The sequence below is a fragment of the Eurypyga helias genome, unplaced genomic scaffold, assembly GCF_000690775.1.
Source record: "Eurypyga helias isolate BGI_N326 unplaced genomic scaffold, ASM69077v1 scaffold15681, whole genome shotgun sequence".
Classification (NCBI taxonomy): domain Eukaryota; kingdom Metazoa; phylum Chordata; class Aves; order Eurypygiformes; family Eurypygidae; genus Eurypyga; species Eurypyga helias.
In genome coordinates, this window is record NW_010230511.1 from 7,970 (window position 1) to 35,307 (window position 27,338).

The following is a 27,338-nucleotide window of genomic DNA, read 5'->3' on the forward strand; positions in this document are numbered from 1 at the left end:
GTAAAAGTCAAAGCATTTCCCCCAGATATTTCCTTACTGCAATTACTTTCTTATAAATAGAAATAGTTATATGAAGGATACAATGCATTGCTATGAAGACTAAACAAGCAAGAGTTACTCTTAGAAAACACACACATACAAACAATATATATATTTATAGATCTACATCAGCAGCAATCACCTCTTCTTTTATCTGCAACAGTGGTTTCATATCTTCATTTGCTTCACATGGAGGTTGGTTGTCCAGCTGTTAGAGAGAGAAAGAAGAAGTTGTAATTAAAGTCTAGCTACTGAAGAATCTTAGCGATAGAAAATAAAATTTCCAAGCTCCATATTGTCAGATAATGGTACTTCCAACATCTACTGAACATAGTAACACAACCTAAGTATACATTCTGAATCTAGCAATCCAAATTCAATGAACAATACAAATTTGCATTTAATCCAATTATAGCACTGCAAGTATTTCAGGCCAAGTAATATTCCACAGAACATGCACCTTACCAAGATTTTAAGAATTATTTTTAGTATTAGCATAGAGACAGGGCGGCAGTTTTCCTAAATTTACCCTTCAATACTCAAATTATAATTTGCTAAATAACCACAGCCAGATTAAAAAAGAACTTTATCCTCTCTGCATATATTTGTGGGCATCTGCCAACATATTGGCATTTCGCTGCGTTACAAGTTTAGAAAACAAAATTAACAAAAATGCACAAAAATATCACACCAAAAAAAAGGCACAGTAAATATTAATAATCCTACAGTTTATCAAACCTTTTAGCCAATAAAGGCTAAAGCCAAAGTTCACATGCCAAAGTAATGAATAATTAGCCAGTTTGATGTCAAATGCCAACTGCAAAGTAACCTGCATCACAGACCAGCGCTGTGCTGTCAGTAGAGTTCCACTGCAGTAATCACAGAGCTCGCTTTTGTATTATTCAAACAGCTAATTTCAACTACTAACTGCTAATTTCAATGCTTTATTCTGTACCTGCAAGTTCTTACAATTTCTGATTTACTCGTAATTCATACTATTCTGTTTCCAGGTACCCACTGGGCCAAGAAGATGCAGCCTGAAGGGAAGGGAATAGATCTGTTTCTCACAGATCAACTCTGCTTCTGAAAGGCACTGCCGTGACTTTATGGGCTGTAATGCCAAAGAGAGACTTAACATCAAGTTACCCACGATAAAGTTTTTGCTTACTTCCATCACCAAATTCCTGAATACTGTCTTACCAGGGCATAAGAAAAAAAATGATCTTTTTTTTTCTCCCCAGTACCAAACTTACACAACTTAACCAGCATGTTTGCCCACTAAAAGAAAAGACAAAGCAAAAATAACATGAGTGGGCTCCAGATTGAACCTCCCACACGTTTGGGTGCTTCAAACAGGGACACGGTTGCTTTGGTGGAGCCTCGTCATCAAGCAGGAGATAAATTCTCCTCACATTAACTCTGAGAGATATGACCCTGCGCTCTGGATCACCTCCAGATGGAACAGGCATGATGCTCTTCCTCCTTCCACCCATCACAGCGGGCACCCTCACACCTAACACTAGCATCTGTGAATGCACGGTTAGCATCAAGGAGAGGTGGGAGGTTGCCTGGGTTTAGCACAGGATTATTACACAATTATTCCTGTGTGGTGCAGGCAGCTTCTCCTCATCCTAGAAGCCAAAGAGAGCCTGAAAACAGCAACAGCATCAGATGCAGAGCCCCTCTTTTCCTGGGATAGGCTTTTCAGCCAGCAGATGCCCAAGTCCTGCTGATGCATTGTAGCATGAGTATCCGGTTCCCTTCACTGCCTTCTGGTCCACCATGAGAAAAATGAACGTGGACACGTTTCCCAGGAAGTAATTCAGAAATGCTTCCCCTTACCTGAGTTTTATCATTCTAGAGCATTCCATATTTGCCACATAAATATAGAGCCATATAAAACTCCCATGACTTGTCAAAATTAAGTTATCTACCATTGTCTAAGCAGAAAAAAAACCCCACTCAACATCATTATTCACAGCCTCCACATCATGCTCCAGTATATCAGAATTCTGCAAACCGTAATAAAGGAAAAAAATTATACTGCACCTTTTAATTAAGATCTGTAAGTAAATCAATTCCTCCTGAACTTGTACCTAAATGAATAACCAATCACAGACCTATAATTCAGATAATAGCAGCATGGGAAAAAGAAACCAGCATTTGTGCCACCTGCACAGGATAAACTACGAGCTTTCTGGGTATGGGTTAGGATTGAATTAAGTACATATTCAGATTACTTTTTTAAAAAAACGTAGACAGTTTTTCAAAGAGAGTTCTCCTATCAAGACAAGCCTATTCAGCAGCTGACAATTCCTTGACACCACCATCTACGAAGAAAGCGGGATGACTATACCACGTTGTGTACATGGAGCTGCTTAGTAACAAGGTGGTAAAATCAAGTATGAGCAAGTCAGAAATTAGGAACGACTACCCTACAAAAGAGAGAAACTGGCAACCAGACCTTGCCAAACCTATTGCCTAACATACCACCTTAAAGCTAGAAGTGAAAGCTACCGAGTGGCTCAGCTGTGCAAACACCTGGGGTCCTACAGCACAGAGAACAACTAGGGTCATGCACACCAGGGTTGGATTGTCTTACTTTTAAATCTGATATAGCAGTCGTTGCAGAAGAGTTTGTTGTTCCGGATCCTAACTTCAGCTCCAGAGCGGGATCCCCCGAGGTCGCATCCACAGGCAACACACTGTATGACAGATACATAATTAGTAACTCCTTACAAAATATGGAGAAACAAAAATGCTGTTCAAACACAGCTTAGATTAAGCTGAACAAAGCTTGACCCATAAACCCACAATCACTAGAAGCAAATGTGTAACGATTAGTAGATCAAAATGCAACCAACTCTGAGAAAGTATTTTAAGGTGATGGCTGGACAACGAGCAGCATAGATACACCAACTAAGCAAACATAAAGCAGACATTTTTTAGAGATCAGTTCGTTAAATCTAATTTGAACTTCTGTTTCTCTCAAAACTAGAACTGGCTTGACATGAAAAAAAAAATTGTTTTCTAGATGGCAACAGCAGTTTTGGCACAGAACACCTGGGTGTGCTACTTGCAGATTTCCATGCGGCACTATACGCTGCTGGTGCCCTCAGCCCTTTGGCACTCAAAGCAGCAAATATTCAGGCACCGCCCATTTCCTGGGCTTGCATCACAGAAATAAATTCTTATTTGGGGAGAAGGGGCCAACTTCATTTTTCTTGAATAAACACATGAATAAGGGGCTTGATGGCTTTCATGCTAACAAATTATTGAACTGCGGTGGCTGAACATGTTTTTGCTGCGAATATGAAGCACCTCTGGAAGGAATGTAACCCAAAACATAACACTCTCCTTACTGAATTTAGGTAGCAAGGTACCCAGCTGACTACAGAAGGACAGATAGTTTGCCTGCTTAAATGAGTAATGAATCTTTTGGATGGCAGCCAGTCCAACAGCTCATTAATCTTAAGAAATTTGAAAAAAACAAACCTGGTATTTTCTTACTGAGGTTAGGAGCTACAGGTGGACTCCCCTGCACAGAACACATGTTCTGCAGAAAGGGAATGACAACCAGTGCCCATGGATTACTCCTGTCCCCCATGCTCAGGCAGGCAGGACCAGGAAGAGCTTTGAGTCAATTCCTTGTAATACTCCAGGGTGATGCATTTGAGCTGGACACAGAAGACAAGTGTTCTGAACCACATACAGAAGACTCTTTCTTAAAGCCATGGAAGAAGTAGGCTCCAACAGCACCTTCAAATCAGAGTCTAATTCCTCATCTGGTCCTTCGGGCAGGAGAATTAGGAGTGAGTGCTTTTACATCTATAGCAGGCAGGTATTTCTTCTTTCACCTCTGTGTATGCCCCAAGCTGCCTGGAAATCCTGTAACTATGTCTCAGTGATGAGACATGCATATGTATACATATATATACATATATATATGTATTTATGTACATATATGTATAATGTACCTAGCTTCTGACCAGGGTTGAGTAGCACTAAACACAGCTGCTGGTTTGGTGCTGGGTTTTATCCTGCCAGGTTGAACGCTGCCAACATGCCTTTGCCTGAAAAACACCACGTGAACATTGTCTGCAAGGATTAGCTTAGAAATGATGGGTCATCTTAAATGATTCAATTGCCAGGGTCCAGGCTGAAATTCTTTTTTTTAGGGAGCTGGTTTTCCCTGGGAGAAGTGGCTCAGCACACTCCGATTTTTTTTTTTTTTTTTTTTGGCTGCCTATTTGAAGAAGGAATAACTTTGATCTCACAGTCAATGTGACCATCTTACTTGTCAAAGTCCTGCTCGTTAGCTCTGGCATTTAAGAGATACTTCTAGAGTTGAGTGCTAACTGCCTGCAGACAGCACTGCCTCATGGAAATATGCATGCACCACGCTGTCAAGAGTAGAAGGCAAAGCAAGTGATTAGTAGAGCCCCTGTGAGCATAACATTGAGTAGCCATGCGTGCTCCTGATTAGTTCCTGATCCTTCACGGTGTGACTCCCAGCTCTCACCTTAAAGCAATGTAAATGATAACAAAGACCAAGAGACTCAATGATCATGGCTGCTCCTTTGCCCAGAACGTTATTACAGTATGAACAGATTTTCTTCCCACTGACTGACCTAAATACAGAATGAAAATCCTTAAAACCAGCTTGAAAAGGTTTAAAAGACAAAGAAAAGTTATCAAAGGCTTTTAGAGATCAAAAATAAAGACACACTGGTAAAAAGTGGATTATTAGGCTGCTTGGGGAAAATAAACTGAAAATTAATATTATTTACAGTAGATCTGAAAGCGAGGGAAAGCTCAAGTGTTGTAATTTAGATCAAAGTTACATAGGAACAAATGAAACTGTCACGTTCTTGGGAAATAGTTCATTGCATAAAACACCTTCTACAAATAAACCTAAGTAGTATATCGTTAAGTTTGGAGAGTAAGAACACAGGTTTTGCGCTGCTGCCTTATTTCTTATTTGAGTGGAATTATCCTAAAGGCTAAGTTTTATCAAGCACCCCTGCCAAGTCCCACCATCTGCACCTTGTTAGATAACAGAAGGCTAGTCCTGGATGTACAATATTACATTAACTCTTTCAACGTAAGTCACTCAGAGGTCAGTTTCCAGAGATCTACCAAGATGTTAGCAAATGGAAGTAAGGAGAAGATAAGCAAACATGGTTAAGAAGGTCTTTTTCTTACGTTATAAAGAACGTAGGAGCCTAGCTTTAAAAAAAAAAAAAAAAAAAAGGGTCAATTTATCATAAAGTGCCTGAGAGTCTAAGAGCTAGTGAAGCAGCATTCACACTGTTTTGTATGTAATTGTGTGGAGATGATTCCCTATAGTCTTATCCCAAGGTATTTTTAAAACATTTCAAGTACATAAAGCAGCAGAGTTCTCTACCCCACCACAAATGAATTCCATTTTTGGTTCAAAGTATGTCGCAATTCTTGCTTTCTCCTCCTAGATTAAAACCAACATCCTACTCGGTAATTCTCCAGGGTCACAAGTTATGAGCATTCCTGAGTGCTCCTTGAGATGATATTGACCACATGCCAGAATGGGGGGAGGAGAGACCAAGAGGAGGGCCATAAAGCATGGGTTTCAGGAATCTTTTGTCAAAACAAACCTAAGAAAATAAATGTCAGAAATGCCATCTGGAGTAGGCTTTTACTAATCATTTGGGTAACCAACATCCAGCTTGGAGAGTGGAGATTTATTATTCTAGTTTCTTTGTTTTTTTAACCGATGTCAAGCAGTGATGACAAACCTGGGGAATTTTCTGAATGACTGGAGCAGGGAGGCAATACCAGCCCATATTTCCACCACCCCACCCAGCCAGAAAACTCCAGGTACTTTTCAGACTTGTTATGAGCAAGAACACCGCTGTAGACCACTGTATATATGAAGTCTGCTCTGTAGTGCGGCTTGGCATTTATACCTTCCCAGCAGAAAGGCGCCCGCTCACCTGCTGCGTGTCTGGGACCCTGTCTGGGAAGTAGAGAGGGGAGACTGAGCCCGGGGGGCTGCCTGGGACACGGAGGTGGCCACTGAAGGTGCTTTGCTGGAGGAAGGAGTGCACATGTAGGCTCGGTTTGAAGTGGACACCGGGCGACTGAAATCTTGATTAGAGGACAGAGATGAAGAGGAGGCAGACTGGTTCAGCCACGAATGGTGCCTCCATGAGCTTGTTCTTGAAGAATCAAGATTGTCCAAGGACTCCCCTCTGCAATATAGGTACACATACAAATATAAATTGCTGTGCAACTGGAGCAAAAGAGCTACTATTTTCCTATTTTTTTTGAAAAAAGGAAACCATTATCCTAGCATTTTTAACATTTTTCTAGCTGGAATATGTTTCTCTTATCATTGTGAAGAATATCCTTCACATACTGTTTTAAAATGTTTGAGCAGCAAATTATCCTTTGCATCCAGTCCTAGTCTCATGGGAAAAAAGCAGGCGAGTTAAAAGAGAGGTAGCACTTAACCACTACAGAATAAAGACAAAACACTCTTCACTTCAGCCTTATCAGGGTGGACCATATCAAAATCCACTGTACAGCAAACAGACCTTAGATACCAGGTTTGTGTTTGTTTTTGTTTTCTCCAAGGGATACCAGGTCGAAATAGCAATCCACCCAGACTGGATAGCATCGTCTAGGTACAAGGTGTTGGCCCAATAGCCAAACACCCTCCTGACTGATAACTTGGCTGTTTCCCAAGTGACAAATCCAACATTCATACATTACTTAAAGCAAGAAAGAAACTCCAGACTTTCTGACATATTTCTATGTAAAAAAAAAGGTATACTCCTTAGCCATAATAATCAATTTCCACAATAAATTGTCATGCTGAAATTCTTAAGCACATCTGTCAATGACAAGGCACACTTATTGATTTCCATTTCTGGTATACCAACCAAGAAATAAGCAGTGGAGTTACCCACAGGTCACATCCACATTCTTTATTTGCAAAAACCCGTTTAATCCCAGCTGTAATACTGCTACTTTATTCTATCTGTGCTGCTCTTCATTTACCTTACAGCATTTCACAAGCTTGCTTTGTTCCTGCGCTCTGTAATACAAGCTGAAGTTCAGAATAATCAACAAAAATACCCGACAAGAGGCAAAGTTAATTTTTAACATGATTCCTACCTCCTCATACTATTGCTGTACAGACTAATAGGCTCCTTATGGATACTGGAACTGCGCTGCCTAATCCAGCTGCTGTCTGTGTGTAGAGATGTTTTCTTCCTCATTTCCTGAAGGATTTGCTGTCTCTCCAACTCTGCCGCAGACAGGTTTTGCTCCTTCTGAGACTTTTTCTGTGAGTCACCCACGTTCCAGGACCTCTCTGAATACTTGCTCTGAGTACCTGTTTGGACAACATGTGCAAACTTCAGCTAGACACCTTAAGGCACAAAAGCAGTTGTCACGCATCCAGTACTCTGGCTATAACTCCAGAAGCAGTCGTTCATCACCACATTCACAAGTTTCTCCAGTTCTTTTTCACAGCGGCCTTCTACATAATGTTTAACCTAAATACAAGTAGGTATTTTCCCTCACTTCCCAAGTGTATACACATATACATTTGTGTGTACACTTACACACACACATCCATACATGTATTTTTAAAAGGGCATGATCTCTTAGTTGCACAATTTGGACACTTCCTCCAATACAAATGGAAGTACATATGCAATATATAACTGAACGGTGGGACATCTTTCTCTTTAGGAGTTCATATTCTCTTTTCTCTAAGTTCTCCCCGTTCTCAAGAATTCTTTTCTTATTCAAGGCACTAAACACATTGCTTTATATGAATATTGAGTGGGGAGCAGTGCAGGGGAGAGAGAGAGAGTACAATCTTAAAGCCTTTGAAATTTTGGAAGGGGAAAAAAACAAGCCATCTTTCTCCAATATGTCTTGACATAGGCCAGGCTGGATGCGGCTTTGAGCAACCTGGTCTAGTGGAAGGTGTCCCTGCCCATGGCAGGGGGGTTGGAACTAGGTGGTCTGTAAGGTCCCTTCCAACCCTAACCATTCTATGGTTCTATGACATGTCAGAAAGCAACATTTTTTTCTTTATTTCCTAGATCCAATAACTATTTTTTAAAGTAGGACTAATTAAGAAAATTACTCAGCAGTAGTCATTCAACTGAAATCTCAATCCCTTTAAATATTGCTCTGACTACAGATTCGCTCTTGTTTTACTGCTGTAGATTGCCATTATGAAATACAGTGGAAGTTCACTGGCGCATTAGTTTCAATGACCAAGATTTAACGTGTGACAGCAGTGTTGTCAATCTGCAACATTTCCTCTAATACACCGTTTACTTTTCTATGATTCCTTCTGATTATTCTTTTTAACCACGTTTTAGACACAGGAATAGCTTTCTGGCGTTTCCTACTGTAACGTATTTATAATTCTGATTTCTTTGGTTTACACACATTCATCTAAAAATGCAGGAATGTAACTGAAGGACAATGCAAGAAAGGCAGCAACAAAGTACAGTCCAGGAGACAAGCCCCTGTGACAGTATCAAGAACTGACTTCTAACTGTGTTATTACTGCTCTAACAGAAGTTAAAAAGAGCAAACAGTTGTATTAAATACATTAGCACCTGGGTAGGTGCAGCTTTTTTTACTGACAGAGTCAACATATCAACAGCACATACATCTTCGATGACATACCTACACGATTGGTTTAATCTCATAGAAATATCAGTCATCTAAACTTTATGCATCGAAGATCCGTTTGTAATCGCCGTTACGCCACTTCAAGACAGTAGTTAATCATATTTGTCTTAGGCTTATATGTTACTGTCTGAATGTCCTCTTGTTGTTAAAACTGTGGCATGGTATGAACATGAATTACAATGCAGCTATCAAAAATCACTTTGACGATTAATTTTCTTAGGATGACTACATCCAATACCTTCCCCCACCCCCCCGCACAACTTATAAAAATAATGGAAATTAAAGAGTACTTACCATTTCTGATCGTGTTGAATTCATTCAGTTCTGAAGTCGACTTGGACTTATTCCTAAGGATACAGAAAACATTAATATCTTTATCTCAACTAGGATACCTAATCACAAAGATCTTATCATTGCAGGCCACAGACACACAGCCCCTTTTTTCACCATCCATCCCATCAACAACTCACATTGTACATAAGAAGCAAAAATACTCAAACAAAGACCAACAGGATATTAAAGGGGTAAAAGATGTCAATATTTAGAATTCAAGAGTAATCACTGATTAAAAGATAGAATTGTGTATTGAAAGCTCCCAGTGATTCAGGTATAAGGAAGGGATCATTGCATTAGCTTCAACAAAACATGTAAAAACCAAAGCCCTTCCCTGTGGAAGCTGTATGAAGACTACAGTGAGACAAGTCAAAGAAACGATAACTTTCAGTGCAGGTTTATAAATGATTGAACTTCATGAGAAACTTAAATTGTACTTCAGCACCATTACTAGACCGTAAGCAAAACGCTTCTTCAACCACTACATGCAGAATGTTCTCATGAAATTTATTATATACAGCAGCATATTTTTTTAAAATGAGTTTTAGCTAAGAAATGTCATTCAATATAGAGTAAGACAAGTGGCAAAAAGCTGGTTTTCTGACAGTACAGACCAGGAGCTTCAGCAACACCTCTGTGCCATCGTATTGGACTCAAGTAATACACCCAGTTTCTTAGTTTGAAATACTTTGGAAAAGAACAGAAATCATTATAGAACCATTTAGGTTGGAAAAGATGTTTAAGATCATCAAGTCCAACCATTAACCTAACACTGTCGAGTCCACCACTAAACTATGTCCCTAAGCACCACGTCTACACATCTTCAATCCCTCCAGGATGGTGACTCAACCACCTCCCTGGGCAGCCCATTCCAGTGTCTGACAACCCTTTCTGTGAAGAAATTTTTTTTCAGGGTCACAACTCAAAGCTGGTACAGCAATGCATTTACACGTACAGCAGCGGCTGCATAACAGCATCTTGAGGGAGCCTTATTCTTTGTAAATAAATTACACATAAACAGCATCACATTTCTTGCTCCCACAAGTTCTGACTGTCTGTCCTATGGTGCAGACCTATTTTATTATCTGTTTGAGAAGATGCAACAATTTCACCGTTGCTTGTAGTAAACAGGAGCTCCAAACAGCTCAGCAGGTCAGCCTTGCCTGGGATGCTTTTAGCATCTAAGTATCCTACTCACACATATATCCAAGACGTAACTATTTAGTGCAGGCACCTTCTGAAGTTAAGATTTAAATCTTCCATTAGCAACAGATCCATTAGTTGTAGCCTGTAAGTTTTGGGGCTCCTCTTGATATAAAAAAGGTAGGCTCACTTCAACTGTAAGGACTCATTAAATACACAGCAGAGGTGATCTTTCAGAACTACTGTGGGAGGCCATCTAAGACAAAGGCTTGATATAAATGTTCCGGATTTAGGTCACTTCAGCATTTTTTAGCCATAGCTCTGTTATTAAAAGGGAGAAGGAAAAGCTGCCTATTCAAAGAGCCCAAATCTGCAGCAGCTAATATGCTGTATTGAAATACAATCAAAACAAAACCATAAAAGCAACACTAAACCCCCCCCAAACAAACCACCAAGCAAAACAAAATAGCAAACAGCCCAGGTGAGAAAGCATAACTTAACAAGTGGCACAACGACTATCTTCCTGATAAATATGCTGCTGCCTCTCACATCCCTCCCTGTTTACTCTCTCAAGTTGCACAATCCTGACTGGGATGACTGCGCCTCAGTTTGTATAGCATGTTATGACACAACCACAATATTATCTGAAATTGTTTTCCAGCCAGATAAGTCTAGTACCACCCACATATTTACTTCCTTATAGTTCTGCTTCTCCCAGTAAAATCCTAAAGACTGACTAACTGTTGTTTACAGCACAGCGCATAATTTGCCAAAAGTTTGGCTGCTTGTTTTCTCAATATGAAAACATGCCATAAAAAAAATGCAAAACCCACCAGCAACCCAAATGTAGCTCCACGGCTAAAGTTTAGTGGAAGTTTCAAAGCCTTCCGACACAGAAATGGTAATGCTACAGTCTACGCTGAGAATCAGTATCACACATACCTGTCAACAAATGACTGGGCAGGTTGCTCCTCAATGGTTTTAGAAACTTCATAGCGCTCATAATGCCTATTAAAAAAGATCCGTTATGTTCATATATGGAAAAAGACGTATATAGACATAAATGTTTCCTACTAAAAATACTCAAAACAGATCCTTAAGGCTAAAAAAAGGAAAAAAAAAAACCAAACACCCAAACTGTTAAAGTTCTAAGGAGGCCTTATTTTATCAGTCAGAAACACAACTAAGAAAAGAAAACAGAAAAATAAAGAACTGTCTGAAATTACATTTCTGTAAGTGATAAGGAATCCAAACTGGAGCATGCCAAAATGGTTAATATCTATTGCTGAAGATGTTTCAACCTACCTAACAACTAATTTTCTTCTTACCTGTCTATGATAGGATGGCCGGCTCGATCCTCTATTGTTTTAGATACTTCATAGCGCTCATAGTGTCTAGAAGCAAAATATAGATAAAAGAAAATACATATTAAAGAAAAAAAAAGTTCTCTAGGAATTGAACAATCGGTAAGTAGATGTAAAGAAAACTGAGAAGGTTTAGATGTGTTAGTTATAACCATGAAGAAATGTGAGAAATGCCTTCTCCTCGAATACGTTTAAGATGATGCAAAAATGACAGGTTTCAGTATATGACAGCGATTATCTCGTTTCCAAGCAGGGAGGTAAGCTTTGTCCAAACACAGCAGTTCTCTAAAAGTTACGTGCATATTCTAGCAAACTGTATAGGTGCAGTTGGAAGCTCTAACTGCCACAGACAAAGCTGTTCCAGATGCCTGCTCCCAACCTCAGAGGTCTTTATAGGTCTTCACAGATGTTTATATAACAATTCAGATTTCAAGTCATATCTTTGGAAATCATCGTAAAGCAAACATTTAACACTAGATATTTTAAATTCTAGTTTCACTGAACTTGTTCCTTTACTATTAAGCAAAACCATCCTTGCTTAGCAAAACACATCCTTTGCCAGCAACCTTGGAAACGATGAAATCCCCTGAGACTAAAGCATCTATCAAGGATTTAGACATGCAGATATTGCAGCTGCTTAGTAAATTACTGCACAAAGTCCTATTATCTTGCAATTGGGGCAAGCTAAAACTGTAGAGATACCCTGGCTCAGCTGCCAAGAAGAACCTGTTGAGCCATTGTAACAACTGTGCCTCTGCTTTGCTCAGCAGGGATCTCAAACAGAAGTGATTTACAATGAGCTGAAGTAACTCTAGATCTCACAATCTCCCTTGCAAATATATGCAGCTTTATAATCATATTTTGTTCTCCTAGGACTTAACTTGATACCATGAGTTATCTTCAGTCATCTCTTATTCCTTATGTAAGGAAAGGGGAAAATCCTCAAGAGAAACAGCAAAGCTAGTCATACAAAAGGCAGCATAAGACATAAGGAAAAGTTACTATTTAATCTGTTTCCGACAGATTAATCTCCCATGATGCCTGTAATAGTAGTCTGAAAATTCTGGGCAAGAACATCTACTTGTAAACTAATAGTTGGGGTGTGGGGTTTTTTGTTCTAGATTAAAAATAAAAAAATACCAAGCCATTGAACAAGGGAACGGAAGAAACTTTTTCATGCTCTAGAATAAACATATCCACAGTGGGTACTTTGATTAGGCCGTGATACCTAAGCCAGTATCTGTCCACTCATATACCATGATACCCCTCATTGACAAACTAACCCAGTAGTACAATTAAACATTTTTCTTGCACAGTCAAACAAAAACGAGAAGGGAGTGTGGAAAATCAGTCACACATTTGTTGGATAAGAGTTAATTTGGTGTGTCTTCTGAAAGCACTGTACGTTGAGCCGCTGGCTCTCGATTTACAAGTTTATGCAGGGTTCTTACAAAACCTTCCCATTAAGTGCTTCAGGTCGTCTTTGATTTGGCTGTAATTACTGTATTTACACTTCCTATCTAAAAAATGAGCTGAAGTGGGTTAAAAGAGCACTTGATTCATGGGGAAAGACTTTGTATTATGCCCAATTCTTCTAACTTGAGAAAAGATATCCTGTGGTATCTTGCACTGATCCATGTACAGCACAAGGCTTACATGAAAACCCCTATATACTCAGGACATACGCGTTCCCTTTACAAATGTATGTGAATTTTTAATGCAGAAGGAAGAGGGAGTGCATCCCATCACAAGCACACACCTTTGGTACTGAGGAGCCTCCACCGACGCCTCCCTCTGCCTTTCAGCCTGTCGCCTCTGCTCCTCCATCTCCGCCCGCCGCTGCTGCTCCTCGGCATACCGCTGTTCCCTCTCTTTGCGTTGTCTCTCGAGCTCCAGTTCTTGGAGTTCCCTTTCTTGTTCAAAACGCAGGGCTGCTTCTTCCTGGATCCTCCGTTCCTCCTGAAGCCTCCTCCTTTCCTCTTCCTCACACAGCAAGCGCTCTGCCAGCTCACTTCCTCCATCTCCTTCTGGTTCCTCGGGAGCGTCCTCTTCAGGGCTTGCTCTCCAACTGGACACAGATGGAGCCTGTGCAGGGACAGATGTTGTGTTTAAGGTTAGAACAGTCTGCTCCTGTAGCAAAGAAAAAAAAAAAATCATGGTTTTTAGGTGAGGGAGATGGTTTTTTAACAGGATGCTCACTCAGAAAAAAGTTCATTTATTGTACGAGGGAAGACTGTGTAAAAAGCACTCCAGACCCTTTCAATGCAAGACACAGGGTGTATGTTGGTTTCATGTTTTGAATGCCTGCTAGCATATTCTCCTACTGCAAGAGCTTCATTCCACAGGGCAGCCTTAGCGAGCGCCACGGGCAGCCTGGCCACAACTATGTAAAAAACATTCCGCTTTCTGAAGTATCACTTACATCTCAAGCCATCCCATCCCTACTTAAGTACACATGGAAAACAAACTCTTCCATGATAGCCAGCATTTCAAAACCTCCTGTTTTGACTTAGAAACCCGAGACCTACAGAAGGGCGAATACACTAAGATATACACTGCACGTGTAGATCAGATCAATGAACTTCACTTAATTCATCCGTCATGTGAAGGAAACTCCCATTCTCCAACCATTTGAAAGTCAAGCCTCAGATCTAACACTCTGACTCTCCTCTCAAACATGAGAAAAGGTCTTCCGGTGGTCCAAGGATGTTTTAATTGCAAAGAACAAATACTGTTTGTCAGTTAAGGACTGGCCCATCCAAATTTCTAATAATAAAAAAAGATATGAAATAGTTTACATTCTTGCACAGCCAAGTGCTCTAACAGCTCTAAGAGCTTTCTTATTGAAGTTTGAAGCCTTAAATTACAGTCTACTTGTTTGTGACTATATAAACACAACTGATGTAGCTACGATGCCTGAAGCAGTACTCGCATAGCAATAGACAAGAGATATCTCAGACATCTCCCACACTCAGGAAAAAACCTTATTCATCTTCCCATAAGCAACACCCACAGAAGTAAGCAGCTATGGAAACTACATGCATTCAATATACTTGAAAGGTATGATAGCAAACCTGAAGTTGATTTGATATGTAAATTCATCGGAGATGGGATGAACTGGATGCAGGTAATAAGTCAGGGACTTACAAACCTGCTTAATTATCATGTATTGAGGCAGAACTACAACAAGTAACATGAGGTAAATTTACAGCGTGTATGATTTATTGTGACCAAAATGAAACGGTCACATTTGCTGTATCTTTTTGCTAACGTATTTATGGCGTTAGTTACCTAACAAATCCATCGGGAAGTAAAGCTGTATCCAACAGGTCTCAGAACATCTCATTTGCTCTTTCCTTCCCAGTTTTGCAACCTCTTTCTACTAAGTCATAGATAATTTTTTTATTTTCCAAAATGACAAGGTAAATGACATAGCAAAATAAATCATTTGCCTGCTTGCATGCTTCTACTATTATGGAAAAAAGCCACCATGAAACTAAACAGCCAAAGGTGATGCCATACCGATAGCCTACCTCATCAAAATACTTGGAGCTTTCTTTTTCTGCTTCTTGCTTAGCTCGCAGCCATTCTTCCCTCAGTTTTTCTTGTTCTCGTTTGTATTTCTCCTGTTAGGTTAGATTGAAGTGAAACACGCAAATAAGAAACACGGTATGTTTTATCTGCATTAAAATGTACAACCTGAACATGAGGAAACACTTCTTCACTGGGAGGGTGACAGAGCACTGAACAGGCTGCCCAGAGAGGTGGTGGAGTCTCCTTCCCTGGAGACTTTCAAAAGCTGCCTGGACTTGTTTCTGTGTGCTCTACTCTAGGTGATCCTGCTCTGGCAGGGAAGTTGGGCTAGATGATCTCTAGAGGTCCCTTCCAACCCCTACCACCCTGTGAATCTGAGTACTACTGTTACTAAATGTGTTTTGTAACAGATCAGGGTGGTAAAAACATGCTCGAGCTCCACCAGGACATTAGGTCTGCCACGAGTGAATGAAATCCTGGCTCAAATACAATCAAAAGGAGTTCTGCAATTGATTTCAGAGAATCCAGGCTTATTACACACTAAGTCTCACAACAACTAATCTCACATCAGTTACATTCCCTGTCTTACAGTTTAGCTCCCATCTGAACAAAAAAATCAGCTTTCTAAGGTATTTATTGAAAGATGGAGTGATTATATTTAACTTGGAATTGGACACATGAATACGATAAAAACAAAGTGATCGCTAAGTGTAACATGAGGCAGCAACTTGGTTCGAGCAAGAACTCTTGGGCTTTTGGAATGTTATCTAAACAAAAAACAATTTCTGGGCTTCCAAATATGTCCTGTGACTGGATTTGGTATGAAATCAACATAATATCTTAAGACATTATTAATTACTCATGATACACAATAAATGTTCTGGTGGTTTTGTCAGTCACCACTTGCATCTTGAGAAAAGCAAAATATTTAGTGATGCCGAAAGTGTTCCTTCTAAGTTGTCTGAAATAAGCATAGAAAGACTTTGATTCCTCTCTCTGTTATTTGAAAATTCATTACTGGGGTTGTGGGGAAGAGAAAGAACAGTATTACTCTGGCCAAATTTACTACTTCAGGACTAAAAATGGGAAAGCAAAGAAAAGAAAAATGATGGCAGAAGACTGAGATTGATCTCAAGAAAGGGGAGCCAAGGTTTACATTCTTTAAAGCCATCTCTTCAGAGACCACAAATATGTTTAGGAAGGCACAGAGGCATGACTCGTGCCTTGCACAGTTTGTAAGCTAAAAGGAATAAATGAAAAAACATCCCAAAAGAAACAGAGTTGCTAAGCTGTACTTGGACATTCTGCTGAATGCAAATGTATTGAGTCTCTGCAGAGTATATGATGCTCACTGATGCCTCTCCTAGCCAACAGACTTCAGATAAGTACGTTTAATTTCGTAGAGATGCGTCTTGTTGAATGTGGTTGCACAAGCTTATGCTTCTTTGAGCTGAGATCTTTGCAGAGAGGTGTGCTTGAGTTTTGCGCTTTCCTAAGATGGCAAACATTGTTCCTTCCCTCGATCTCTAGCAACTGGGTATCAAGGTTTTGCGTTAGTAGGTTTAGCTTCTTGATTCATAGAGGTTCTGAGAACCAAGTTGATTCCAATTGATTAGCTGATAACTAAACAACAGGATGCAAGCAGGTATGTAACCATGGGGTTGGCTGCCTTCTCTTTATCTCTGAATATAAGGCAGTATCATTTATTGCATGTAAAACTCACTCTAGAGACAGTTTTCTTAAGGGGAAAAAAGTAAAACATTCAAAAGTGAAGAGTCCTGCCCCTCAGGTCTTTGCTTAAACTTTAAATTCTGTTACTAGTAAGAGCATACCAGCCTTGTGATGACTGAGCACTTCTAGCTGTAGTGAACATAGTCTGGGTTTGATTTCATGAAGCTCATTAATGCACTGTCCTCTTTTTACTGAATAACAGCTAGTGTGTATAACTGTGCACCCCAGCAAATGTACCTCAAAGTCCTTTAGGCCACAGAATCACAGAATGGTTTGGGTTGGAAGGGACCTTAAAGACCATCTAGTTCCAACCCCCCTGCCATGGGCAGGGACACCTTCCACCAGACCAGGTTGCTCAAAGCATCGTCCACCAGTAAGAACAGTTGCTGGAGTCACGTGTTACTTTTTTCCCCAATAGTTGCAGTACCCAAGGAATTGCCAGCCTATGATTCTGAAGATTAATCGTACCTGCAATAAACGGTCCTGCTCCTTTTGCCATTTTTCCTGTCGTTTTCGTTCTTCCTCTTGATCCCAAACTCGACGACTAGGAGCACTAATGGATGGAACTGGGAGCTAATACAGCAGAGAAACGAAATAATATTATCTTCTTCCATGTAATTAACCCACTACATTTAAAAGAAACATTTTTAAAGTGAGAAATAAAGCCATTATGAACACTACAGCTTTATAGTGACAAGAACCTAAATTAACCTTTAAAGAAAAGGGACAGAAAGCAATCGTTACATTACACGTTAGAAAATCTTAATCAGCCCTCTCAGTTTTGATCACAGCTTTAAAGCAGTATAAAAACCAATAGAAAGCAGTGGGCTTCTTGAAAAGGCCAGGATTATACAACTAATTAGTAGTTTGTAAATTGTACTTACATCAGGCATTGCAGGCTCGGGGCCTCCTGTGAGATTTGGAAGACAAAAAAATCAGAAGTCATTAGAACCAGACATACTCACTACTGCAAGACTTGTGTAAATGTGGAAAGCCCAAGCTTCAGACTAACTTTTGCCTCCTTAGTAAGCCATGCTTGCATTTTGCTCTGCTGGACCTACTTGAGGTCAGAATTCATTAGGTACTCTCAACTAATGTGCACAACTGCTTGAAAGCTTTACATGCTTGCGAGTGCCATCAGCAATTGCGTCAATCAGCAGTACATCTCCCACTGTGGCTATACAGAGGTTCATTGCTGCAGCCTTCCTGTTATTACTCTGAAACCAACTGTTTAGCACAACCGATACTCAGAACGTTGCTCCAGGGTAGAGCCTACTCACCTACCACCTTTGACATGAATTAGAAGCCACAGACATCCACAGGCAACGTCTCTACCACAAAATCATTTACTTCCCCTTTACAACTGTCCTCTTCACCTACTCCCAAAAGCACACTTGAATTTGGTGAGCTCATCACCATTCACCACAAACCTCATGCTCATAGAACCACAGAATGGTTTGGGTTGGAAGGGACCTTAAAGACCATCTAGTTCCAACCCCCCTGCCATGGGCAGGGACACCTTCCACTAGACCAGGTTGCTCAGAGCATCATCCAGCGTGGCCTTGAACACTTCCAGGGATGGGGCATATTTGAGGCTATCACGTTTGGTCTTAGTTTGTGCCAAGACTGACTATTAAAAAACGAGACATATATTATGCTAATAAATTAAAGGTTTAGAAAACAGGGAGAAGCACAAGATTAAGTATAATCCTTTCCCAAGCATCATCTTTATTTTTGTTTGTTGCCAGTGTACTGATATTTAACCGTCCAAATCTCAGTTAAAAAAATACGCAAAAAATCCAGATGTACTAACAGTTTTCTGAAGTATAACCACATGAATTTAAGTATAATCTTTTCCCAAGAATCATCTTTATTTTTGTTGTCAGTGTACTGATACTTAACTGTCCAAATCTCAGTTACAAAAACATGCAAAAAATCCAGATGTACTAAGTTTTCTGAAGTATAACCACATGAAGTGGAGAAAAGGTCAAATTTAGACTACAGAAGACACCTAATGGGTCAAAGACTACAGTGACTCCAATCTATATATGCATAATTTTGTCTTTGTAATCAGATCACTACAGTTACAGTGACAATAGAACAGGCAGACTTGATCTCCTGCAGTTGCACCAGGAGATGCTAAAGGGAGTCAAAGGCAGCACTTATCTTTGCTCCCCTTTTCTCTTATCCTTGTAAACCTATGCTGGCCTGTACAGGTTTAGGGAGAAGAATCTCTCATATCATGGTAATGCTAGTATAAAAGTTTAAAATGAACAAAACTGTAGTGAGCATACACCATAAAAGTATGCCCTTCTCGTCCCTCTCAAGCACAAGTGACATACTTCAAATATTGCTATAAAATTTATTAAACTGAAACCCAAACTTAAGCCAGCCTTAAAAAAAAGGCAAACAAAACCAAACCAAGACAAAATAAACAACAAAACGCCACCATATTGCAGATACAATGCAGCAGAAGTATTTGAAAGCAAACAGAACCACAAACACAGATTGATGCTGCGGCACTTCACATATCACTTTTGGAAAAAACAGAAGCCATCATCACTGAAGGCAAAGTCCTGGCTCCACTAAAATCACTGGCAACACTGGACTTCCAAGAGGCCAGAATTTCACTCTTTCAGGCTACAGCAAAACGGCAAGGCATACACAGTCTGAAGACAGCATTAGACATACATTAGTGGAAGTATGTGAGTTGTGACATGCAAAACACCAAAAAAGCAACCTACAAAACCAAAATTGAGTACCACTTTTTTGTCTTTAAAAGCTAGCATATTCAATTCAAAATTCATATAGGTCCTCCTGGGATCTTGCAACACCACCACACAGTGGAAAGCCAGCAGCTGCCGTTTTCCACCCATTTTAGATGAACGCACAGAGCTGCGACTCAAAATAAAATCCTTCACTCCAGAATGGAGTTTATCAACAGCTCTTTGAGATCTGCACTAAGCCTCTGTTGCAATATTGAACATTATTCTTGTTTTGTAGGTAGTAGCAAACCTGAACAGAGTGTGCTACCCTTACTCCTACCCAGTGGAAAAAAAAAAGTATGAACAACATAGAAGAGATTTAAACAGCTATAGATATAAGAGAACACACAAAGACCCATTACCACAAAGGTAGACCCATGAATTGTAAGAATAACCTGATGACCCTGGGGAAAGAAGGGAAATTAATTATGTTGCTTCGTTATAACTGCAACAAACAATGCTGAAGAGGCATAGTACCCAGCACCAGACTTGTTAGGCAGAGTGTGCAGTAGGAACAATTTCATGGAAGTACATGAAATGTTAGCTCTTTGGTTTACCTTGTTCAAAAAATTGTGACCGCCTTTTTAAGTTTTTCAAAGAAATAGGTTCAGAAGCTATTTGAAAAATACAAAGAATACAAACAAGTCAGTGAGGTGCTGTCTTTTTTTTTTTTTTTCCAAATGCCTATCACCACTGGATAAGAAACTTTTGTTAGACCTCCAATCTACAGCAACATCACTTCAGAAAAATAAAAAGCCCCTGAAACACAAAGGAAACCTAATCTTTCATAAAAACAAATGCAGTTTTTAGTAGGTTACATCATATACTGATTAGTATTTCGTTTTATCACTAAACATCTGACTATAACAACAGTACAACGTCAGACTTAGACTCAGATTTTCTCTAATTAAGCCTCCTTGACTGAGATACCAATTTGGATTGAGGAGCCTAATCACCATTTAAGGTCATCAGAAAGGCATCTCCAGAGGACAACTGATCTCACAGGAGAACTCTTTTATAAATCACCATGTGCATTCGAGGTAAAACGAAATACAAAGTTCCCACTGAAGGATTATTGTTCCATTAAGAAGTATATGCACCTGGCTTCTCTCGCCATCACCAAGTAAGGCTATAAAACTGTTCATAGCATTTTAAGTAATTATTATTTATACCAGAATCATCACTATTCACTCCAGGAATAAAAGTAAAATTATAATAGTAAAACAGCCACTACCCCCCATATCTCATAACTGAAACATGGGGTGCAGGGAAAAAAAAATAAAAATTAAAAAAGAAACCCAGCCACTACCCCCCATATCTCATAACTGAAACATGGGGTGCAGGGAAAAAAAAATATTAAAAAAAGAAAAAAATAAAGTACTATTTAAACTTTTCCTAGGCAGTGAAATAAATCAATCATACTGACTCAGTTTCCACACAATGCAATAGCGATTTCAATAAATTGCGTGCCTTCTCCTTGCATTTGATCCCTACCACACAGTAAATTTACAACGACTAATGCAGAGACTGGGGGGACGGGAAGGTGTCAGTTCTCCCTGCTTTGTTGTCAGTTCTCCAACCACTTAGCACATCACGGAAGCAAACTACACCCTGTTTGGATGCAACTAGATCTCTGTAATACCTGTCTAGCTTCCAGTTCATTAGGGTCTCACTTTGTCCACTGTATAAAGCTTGCAATGATTACAGGTTCAGTGTGTGTGCCTGCTGCAAACCCACCCAACTTAGCGGATGAAAAGCAACAGTGGTTTACCTCTTTGTTCATTCGAGCCAACATCTCCTTGCATTCCATTTATCAATTTTGTTCCTGTATCCTGAAGAAGGAAAAAAAAAAAAAAAAAGAGGCTTTGGTTCATTAGATTTGTGGAAGTCTATCCAACTACACATCTCCCCAGACAGGAACTGTATATCATGCAACACTTCAGAACACTTTCCACAGAAAGATACAAAACTAGCTAAAACTTCCCGAGTGTACTATATGATAAAACAAATGCAGGCAGTTCAGGGGATCAATAACCAGCTGTGATCTGCTGTCTGACATTAAAAAAAAAAAATATATTAGTTTGCAAGAAAATAACAAAAGCTGAGACCTTCCTACTTCAGCTCCTTTGCAGGCAGGGGGGTATTTGCAAGTAATTTGAAAGCAAAGCTTTTTCTTTGTGGCTGCAACTTTCATTTACGCTAATACTGGAGGTAAAATTCTTTTCTAAAGAATAAACACTCTATACATTTCAGTTAAAAGATAGTCTGTGCATATTTTAATACTTATCACTTAGCAGTGTTCACTCATGAATGGACAGCAGCAAGTCTTTAAAACATGTTATTTACCTTAATACATACGTAGCTACACTTCTGTATTTATTTGCAGTATCCTATATATTCCTTAAGCAATATAAGTAAAAAGATTTCCAAGCTCTTTTTCTCTACCTTTCCTCTACCATGGTGTTACTTTTTATACTTCCTTCCTCCCCCTAAATCCCACAACCCTTTGAAAACATACTTACAGAACTTTGAAGGCTGCCGGAGAAATCTCTTTTTGTTGATATGGTGGAAACATTTGAAATGTGTTCTCCAGAAGTTGCATCAATCCATTTATTTTCAGATGTACCTATAATGTTGGTAGCCATACTGGTGAGATTGAGGATTTTATGCCTTACATGTGGCAGGGAAGGCTGGTCTTTGCCCCAGTCTTTTTGCAATGTGGAGGATCAAGAAATTAATGCAGACAGTAATGTCAAAGAACAGAACAAGAGTTAGCGAAAACACATTAAAATAACACAAAAAAACCAAACACATAACAGAAGTGGGAGAGAGATGAATCAGGTGGAATTTGTGAAGACAGGAATAAGGGCTTTTATGAGCAGACCGCCTTCCCCAAAAATGCAAGTGTTAGTCATATGCCAGGTACAAGTTTACTAGATGTTTTGCTAATATGGACTACAGCAGCTTGACATTACAGAGCAGTTAGTATTCATTGAAAACTATTCCATTAGCATTAGTAAGGATTAGGAAAATTCTTCCAACTTTACTCACACAAGGTACAATTTGACTCACACTATCCAGGGAGGTGTCATTTTCATGTCCGTGCTTGTCAGGAAGCACAGGAAGGGGAAGGGGGGAACGACAGGCAATCTAAACTAAACTATCAAAAATGATGAGGCAAAGATAAAAAATAATCTTCCCTCAGACTCCATCATTTCTCCTCTCCTGCTACCTAAAATCTATTCAATGAGTTGTTCTCCACTAATCTCACTCTTCATTTGTGCTAAGCCCTGCAGAAGTTGTGATTTGTTTCTTGTCTCTTCCTCACCCCACTATTCTTTTTTCTCCACTTGCTGATACCTTATTCTACCTAGCTTCCCACTAAAAGAATGTTTTGGATTTATACTGTGAAAGAAGTCATTGGTCACACTTCCAACTCTGGAAAAATTCTTTTGAGACTTTGAAAACATATCCTGATTAAACCCAAGGCAAGCCTAGAGATGCTACAAGGCCTTCAGCCAGGATGGAAACCCTCACTATCCAGAATGGTATTACCTGTTCTGAATAGATTACAGCATCACAATATTTGGGTCAAGGGCCAAAAATCATAGCACAGAGGTGATACAACACCCACAAGCTCATATGCCATCTGAGACACACCCTGAAGAATGGAACACAAGAGCCTCCTCCCCTGAATAAAGGGAGGGAGAGAGCCTCTAAAAAGTTACTATCTTCTAGAGACCAGCCCCTCTTCATTTGTGTCGTATGGCAGGGAAAAAAGCGTTATATTCCCTTGTGTGGTTACTGCACCCTTTTTTACCTGTGCATCCTCTCAGAAGCAAGGTAGAACATGAGAGGGGTCAGTAGATCACTTGCTTGTCAAGACATTTCTAATGCACAAGCAGTTAAAAAAAGCCAGGTTGTGTTAAAATGCAACAGACAGGCTAGCAAACTACTTAGCTTAGATACATATTACTGCTGTAAGGGTAATAAGGACTCTCAGCTGTCAGGTACAGCAGAGACAAAGCTTATTTGCCTTACAGAGCATACTGTGTCTGCCTGGGAAACAACTCACCATTCTTTCCGTATCGTCTGACATCCATGAGCAGGTTTCCAGTTTCTAGTGCTCTGCTGATGGCTTCTTCCCACTGACTATAGTCCATGCGTGAAACCTTTGTGCCGTTGACAGCAACGATCTCATCATCTACCTGCAGCTGACACAGCGCTGCAGGGCTACCTGCAGAAAACAGGAGAAAAATTAAATGATGTCTCCATTCACAACTTTTTTTTTTTTTTAACCACACTTGTGACTGGGGAAAGGAAACCTAAAAACAAGATTGAAAGAAATGCTTGCTGGTGGATATTCATAAAGTCTTTGAAAAATCTGCTACGCTAATATAAGGTCAGCAAACTCAGTAGCAAAGTAGAGTTTCAATTTCAACATCAGTCTTTTGGACCTGTAAGTGTTCACATTCTGGCTAGCTCATCTAGTGAGCCACATCTGGGCTCACTTTTGCCTTTATAATCTGGGATAGTGAGACAGGCAGCACCACAGTGTCTGTAGCCAATGATCAGCTGAAATTCAGCCAATGTTTGGCTAATCCTCTTATTTGCCAAGAAAAAACAGCTTTCACTATGTTAATTCCAGCAGAAGCTGGCTTCTTCATATTCTTATTTACATTTCGTGGGCTCTACTGACAAGAACATACCGATTTACTCCTTTGCTAAAATAGTTTGTTCGCTTCAAATTGACTGGTAATTGGACTGAAGATATTGCTGGGTGCTGTCCCACTAGACTTCTGTGGATTCTACTTACTTTTTCTATTAAAAGCAAATTTTATCGCAGCTTGGACTTTGAATTCTACTGATATTTCGTAAGACAGGCTGCACTTTATACTCTTTTTCACCTACTACACATTGGCAGGTGATCTCACTAGCCTAAGGACAGAGAAACAGGACCAGTTAATAAACATCTTTCTGTTTAATTCAGAAAATGGATGAGCTGAGAAACTCAGACTTCCCTAAGTAAGATTTTATGAATTACACCTGAATGGTTCTTCCATTAACAATTATTCCCTTAGCAGTATAGAAAATGGAAAAGTTAAGTGAAAATATAGTTAAAGGTTGCACAACAAATCCTCGTGTTAATAAAATAAAAAAAAATTTAATTACATAATGAAACCATTTTCCAAAGTAAGTAGTGAAATCCACACATCTTATTTTAAATATACCAAGGACAATGCTATATTACATTATCAGAAACAAAGGCGGACAAGCGTGACAGAAGAATTTAGACACCTTAAGCTTCATCCTGACCACCTTCTGACTCATTACTGAAACGCTGCTATCAGTCTGGATCTTCCACTAAGGATTCAGAGAGCTTTTATTATTCCTGGCATCCAAGGAAGTTAAGAAATGAAGAAATGCTTTTCTTCTGAACACTGCACCAACAGTGATCCATCACACTTCACTAAAAAAACACCACTACCTATTGTTAGAAGAGCATAATTCCATATTCTAATTTTCTGCATTCTTCTTAAAGTATGGACTAAGAACTCCATTAGCAGTTATCAGTAGAATTTTCACATCAATTACTTTTAAGCAATATTAGAGAAGGTAAGGTAGGGGGTTTATTTGGAGAAAGAAAATATGGGTAATATAGTTAAATTGGAAAAAATGTGCATCTCTTTAGAGTCAGGAGGATATTAATGGATTTTTAAATATATTATTGGAAGGTACTATTAAAGATGCTATTGAAGATATTACCACTGAAGCTGTTATTTTCAACAACAACATTTGGAATTGTGTCCAATTTTTAAAAAATCTGAGATACTTAGTACCACATAGTGTGACCACATGTAGACTGAACTTTATGCTCATGGTACAGGGAATGCTTCAGGATCAAGATAACATAACTGACAGTTTCCCCCTTTTGTGTTGTGACAGAATAAGCTCTAGAAACCAAAAATGATGATGTTAATTTTAGTTAAATAATCTGACAGGGATCAGACCCAGCTCAGAGGCGAGAACAGCATACCTCAGCTCAGTTACAGGAAAGGAAGGGAATTTAAGGTTGCATGGTTTCTCCTACACTATCACCAGAAAAGAAAGCCATAACCAGACCATACCCCAGCCGTACAGATCGGAATGAATAGCAGCAGTCTCTAAATTGCACGTGTAGACATAACGTGACCAGAACAATTTACACCACTCAATTTTTGGCATGTAACTTTGCCAGCTGCTCTTCCTCCCCAGTCTGTGGATAAAAGGGCTTCTCAAAAGTGTGAACCAGGGTGCCTACACTGGGCTCCTGCTCCAATTCACCTCCAGAGAAGCCTACAGACACTAGCTGGCAATTTAGGTGCTGAATGCTGTATGGTGCCTGTTGTCTTTATCCAAGTCCTCCAAGACTACAGGAGTTACTGATAATTTCTTTATACCACTGTGGAGGACTTCGTTTACATTACATAAAATAGTTACTGTTTTTCATAAGTTTCCCTGAAGGCAAAAGATTTTTCCTTCTTACTACTTCCCAGTGAAAACAAAACCAACCAAACACTCATTTTCCATACGTATTCAGTTATCTCTAACCTATCCCCGTCTGTTGTTATTCCAACAGATAAATACTAGCTCAGAGTCATAGAAAAAATAGAAAAAATTAAAGCTTCAAGGTAGGGTCAAATTTACTTTGTCCTACGTGCCTGCAAGTGTTTGATCACAGATGTGTGCATTCCTACATCAACACCATCTCAAAAAATGATTGCAAATAGGGTGGGTGAAAGGGAAAGAACTGAAAAAATAAAGATTAAATGGCACCATGGAAGTTGGCAGAACAATGTCAAGATTAATGACTTTAAGGCTTTCTCTTTACCTTGTTACTAAAGGTTGAAAATTCCTGTAAAAAATAAGCACTATCTTCTTTTAAATGTAGTAAATGGGTCTCACTGAAACATATTATAAACTTAACTCTTATTAAACTTTTGGAGAACACTTATAAGAAGTTAATTTTGCTTGCCAAGTATTTTTCTTAACAATTTATTTGAAGGCAAAGCATATGTAGAATACAGAGTCATTTATAAGTAGGAAAAAGATAAATGTAGGTTATCACCTGAAGAAAATCGTATAGTTAGTTAGGATGACAGGTATTCAAGGCAATCACAGAAAGTCTTTCTGGTAGCTATGTCTGGGCTCACAAAAGAGAAAAAGGTGACTGGGAACAGTTGGTATGGATTTACCTAAATCACTCTTGATTATTCTGTTTGTCTGCAATGATGAAATGATCTGTGGATAGAGAGAGTGGGGGATACCATCCACCTTGTCTTTAATAAGGCGTTTGACATGATCTTCCACAGTATCGTGGTATCAAAGTTGGGATGGTATTGTCTACAGGGCAGGATGACCAGATGGGTGAAAAACTGGCTGGGCTGTCAGGCTCTCTGGATAGCAGAAAGCCAACCGTATCCTGGGCTGTATCAGGAGAAGTGTGGCCAGCAGGTCGAGGGAGGGGATTCTGCCCCTCTACTCTGCTCTGGTGAGACCCCACCTGGAGTGCTGCATCCAGCTGTGGGGCCCTCAACATCAGAAGGATATAGACTGGTTGGAGCAAGTCCAGACCCACAGAGATGACCAGAGGGCTGGAATATCTCTCCTCTGAAGAAAGGCTGAGAGAGTTGGGCTTGTTCAGCCTGGAGAAGAGAAGGATCCAGGGAGACCTTATTGCCGCCTT

At 39.6% G+C, this 27,338-nt stretch overlaps 1 protein-coding gene across 1 annotated transcript in view; it reads right to left on the bottom strand.

The window, feature by feature from the left end:
* Positions 1 to 2,091: 2,091 nt before the first annotated feature.
* Positions 2,092 to 27,338, bottom strand: part of LMO7 (LIM domain 7) — a 95,436-nt gene continuing 70,189 nt past the window's right edge. The window contains 16 exon segments of the mRNA XM_010160786.1: positions 2,092 to 2,135; positions 2,642 to 2,744; positions 4,562 to 4,670; positions 6,012 to 6,269; positions 7,198 to 7,417; positions 9,037 to 9,089; positions 11,161 to 11,226; positions 11,547 to 11,612; positions 13,342 to 13,712; positions 15,116 to 15,208; positions 17,316 to 17,420; positions 17,732 to 17,757; positions 20,170 to 20,226; positions 21,384 to 21,444; positions 22,135 to 22,319; positions 23,688 to 23,849. Of these exon segments, the coding sequence (XP_010159088.1) occupies positions 2,092 to 2,135; positions 2,642 to 2,744; positions 4,562 to 4,670; positions 6,012 to 6,269; positions 7,198 to 7,417; positions 9,037 to 9,089; positions 11,161 to 11,226; positions 11,547 to 11,612; positions 13,342 to 13,712; positions 15,116 to 15,208; positions 17,316 to 17,420; positions 17,732 to 17,757; positions 20,170 to 20,226; positions 21,384 to 21,444; positions 22,135 to 22,319; positions 23,688 to 23,849 (1,979 nt within the window).